A 3,915-nucleotide genomic window follows, 5' to 3' on the forward strand; every position below is an offset into this window, starting at 1 on the left:
ATATTTCTGGTTAACCTGAATGCTTTGAATTATTGACTTGTGCCTTCCTTCTGCTATATTTGGTTTTTCCACAGAACTGTCTTTCTACATGTGGCGTATGTTACTTACACAGTATCTGTTACAGAGGCGTATTTAAGACCTACTGGACTGTGAAACGGAAAAAAGCTACTGTTCTTTCTGCTGTAGGAAAATATCCTCAAAATCATTTTGTCTTTTTTAAACAAACATTTTAATGTAAAATATAAATCATTTGCAGTTTGATGACAATATTATTTTTTAGTCATTACAACGAATGGCACCTGGTTTATAGGCCAACATGAATTCGACTGCTTGCATGTCACTGTTGTACTAAACTGTGACCACGTGTGGTGGAATTAATAAAGGCCTACAAGATAAAATGTGTTCTCCTTAAATCTTGTAAAACAGGTTTGATTACATACAAGAGATGACATCTGCAATATTTTAATATTTTTTCTCCATGCTTTCTCTTCCATTAAACGAACTAAATGCATTATTCAGCATTACCCTGCACCTCCCTCTTTCCCCCCTCACTATTTCATGTGACAGCTCTGGCATTCAAAGCAATAAACCAAGATGCCCCTTGAGACAAAACTTGAGACGACACAATTCTTCCAGGAAACTTTAATTGTTCTGACAACTCCTCACAAGCCAGTGAAGGTCAAGTCCAACAGTGCAGCTGACAGTAATGTACAAGTGCCCTCTCCCACTGGCAGGAGGGTGGTGAGGTAAATTCGGTGTTCAATGTCATGAAAAATAAAGACTTAAAGACTTGTCCCCCCTTTACATTAACAATGGCTGCTGAGTCTCCTGTGGGGAAATTCAGTTCATATCTGCTTAGAGACAGTGGCTGTCTGAATACAATTAGCTGTTGTCCTAAAAGAATCGGTTAATGTTCACATATTTGATCAATTCATAACCAAAGCTAAATGACTTCACGGTGTCAATCATTAACTTGTCAAGGAGAAACCTTCACTACTCACATAAAACAGAGACATTGTGTTGAAGTGATTTTTTTAGGTAATACGTTGTAAAAATTGTCAGATGTGCTCCAACTATCAGTGTGAAATTTTAACAAGAGAGTGCAGCGTAACAGAATCAAATCGGGCCTTTTTGTAAAGATCGAACAGCAGATCGACCCTTCGCTTCCAGCAGGTCGAAGCTGTCATAGTTAATGAGTACAAAACAATTCAAGAGTAAGCTGAACAGGGCAAATGATAAAATACTCCACCACATATCGACACAGGGAGGGCTGCTTCAGTGCACATTCAATATCTCTGCAATGAGCCTGACATGCTACATATTAAACTAGTCCAAAAACACTGCAAAGAGTTAACTGATATCATCATGTGAGGACATTATTGGCAGAGCATAACCACATTCATTCACTAAAGACTTAAAAGTGGTAACACAATATTTACATAATGACAAAAGGAGGTTTCAATAAAAATATCTTATGATTACAATAGTCTATTTTATGCATATAAGTCTTCCTTTCACATACTTTTATAGAACATTTGTGTCTCTTTATGTACAATCTTAATTGTCTCGAATCAGAGTTGCTCTTCTTTACAATATCAAACATTTTAAGATTCCAGGGATGACATCCCTGTTCAACACAAATCATCTATTTTAAACAATAGATGTTCAAAACAGGGTACAATGATTTTTGCAGTTTAGTAAAGCTTTAAACTGGAGTCATTTTTAGTTATTGTTTAAGCACAATTCACAAACAGTTTTCATAGCTGTTGACAGATGAGTTTCCAAAAAAAACTTCTCAGCGTGGGGATTCCATATTTTCACTCTTTTAGAAGAACTTTAAGTGGCAAAAAACAAAGTTAAAGAAACTTAAACAGGAGGAAGGGCAGTGAGATATCTACACACCTAATTCCTTGACCAATAGAACAAAAATAAAGAGCTGATATTAACATGAATTTTATTTGGGTTTAATTCCTTCCAGCGATTTTGAAATCCCCTTGTAACTGTGCCTCCAGTAGGGTGTGAGTCCCTGGCGAAGGTTTGCTGGCTTTGGAGCAGCTCTGTGCCTCGTGCACACCTGTGGAGGGGATGAATAGAGGTGGGGGTGGGTGAGCTGCAAAGCTCCAGACTGACTGGCGCCACTGACAAAACAGAGGCCATGCTTGATCAACAATCCAAAACAAACCAGGTCAAACAACAACCACCCAGCTCCTTAAGCTGTTAGGAAAGGCTGACCAGAGACTCTCAGAGAGTGTCTCGTTGTCACACACACCAGGTACATACTTTTAGTCTTACCCAGGTGTGTTTAGATTCACTGGTATCAACCAGACATTAAAGTCAGAGCAGCCACTTGAGTGGAACTGGGAGACAGAGAAAGTGAATGTGAGGGAGGAAGGTGTGTGTGTGTGTGTGTGTGTGTGTGTGTGTGTGTGTGTGTGTGTGTGTGTGTGTGTGTGTGTGTGTGTGTGTGTGTGTGTGTGTGTGTGACAATGAAAGAGAGGGCAAGCTGAGGTTTTAACCCTCTTTTCTTGCCAGATTGCTACACCAGTGACAGTTATTGCGCAAAGCACAGCTGCCTCTGAGGTTAGTGCCAATTTCATGTTCCTCAATTATTCTTTTTCCTGACATCTCCTGGCCCCCCCAACCTAGATATTGTCCATTTACACTACATATAGGCTACAGTAAGCAACTTAATGGGGATGCTTCAAAGACCATCACTTATGGTGTTTTGTACTGGCCACATGTGTCTGCAGTCATCTTAAAAAGCAATAACTAAACCTCTGATTGTAAAGAAAACAAACAAAATACATTTAAAATAAAGTCTATTATTCTGAGTCAACTTACCAATGTAGTGCTCATGTCTCAGCGGCATAAAATCGAGTCCTCCTGCTTTTTTATTATTGACGTCCTCTACAAAACAGAAGAAACAGAAACATGAAACGATTTGGCTCCCTTGGATAAGAAAACTAAATAAAGGCATGCCTCCCTTCATACATTCTCTTACAGCCCAGAGAATAACAAATTGCCCTTATTGTGCGCAATGGAGTGGGCTGAAGGCTGAGGTACTTCACCAATCCTGGGATAAGGTGGGCCTCTGACACACACTGTCATTATCATGCAAATCATAAAACCCGCAATCATGTGCTCAGTCTAACCCACGCCAAATGAATTTTACGCGTGATTTTTCAAGACTGATGTGTATAGAATACTGATTCTTTTCTTATTTTTCTGCTCACATTGAAAGGACAATGACACATAACGGGCATGACGCGCTTTGTCTGAGTCTGAGTGGCGGACAGCGGTCTGGTACAGGGAGGTAACCCGGGGTCCACGTTAAAGTGCCAGTGGACACGATGAACGCTGAGTCGTCTCCGCTGAGTGAAGCTTACCTGGTGGTGGTCAATGTTGAGCACCGTGAGCGGTGTCCGGCTGGGGTTGGAGGCTGGAGCAGGGCAGGTCCCGGTCCGCTGTGGCTGTTGTTTATGGAGAGAAGGGTGCGTCTCCAGCGCCAGCTGCAGGTCCAGGATGTAGTCTATTACATGCTGGAGGATCTCCACTTTGCTGACTTTCTTATCCTGCGGAATGGTGGGCACCAGGCGCTTCAATCGGCTGTAGCAGTCGTTCATGTCGTACTGCAGGCAGAACAGATCCTCCTCTTCCATCCTGCACCGGGCGATGTTGAGACTCTGCTTCGACAGACAGTGAAGGGAGAGCTGGCTGCTGGTGGAGGAGGAGTCCTGGGGGCGGACTGGCGTAACAGCCTTCATCTTAGGTAACCAAGAAAAATCTAACAATTACACTACTGGTAGCAGGAGGTATTCGAGGTTATACCACGGCGCTGTGAGCAAGGTAAAGCTACTCTAATAAAGATTCAGAACAGCGAGAGAACCCGATCAACCAAAAGGCGGTATTCTGGTC

The 3,915-nt window shown here is 41.9% G+C and overlaps 1 protein-coding gene across 1 annotated transcript; it reads right to left on the reverse strand.

Moving 5' to 3' along the window:
• Positions 1-852: 852 nt before the first annotated feature.
• On the reverse strand, positions 853-3,909 carry id4 (inhibitor of DNA binding 4). The gene is made up of 3 exons (XM_020606779.1): positions 3,387-3,909; positions 2,842-2,907; positions 853-2,074 (listed from the first exon to the last, which is right to left on the reverse strand). The coding sequence occupies exons 1-2, from the start codon at positions 3,762-3,764 to the stop codon at positions 2,860-2,862; spliced, it is 426 nt and encodes a 141-aa protein (XP_020462435.1). The 5' UTR covers positions 3,765-3,909; the 3' UTR covers positions 853-2,074; positions 2,842-2,859.
• Positions 3,910-3,915: the final 6 nt, after the last annotated feature.

This window comes from Monopterus albus, unplaced genomic scaffold, assembly GCF_001952655.1.
Source record: "Monopterus albus unplaced genomic scaffold, M_albus_1.0 scaffold81.1, whole genome shotgun sequence".
In the NCBI taxonomy this organism is placed as follows: Eukaryota; Metazoa; Chordata; class Actinopteri; order Synbranchiformes; family Synbranchidae; genus Monopterus; species Monopterus albus.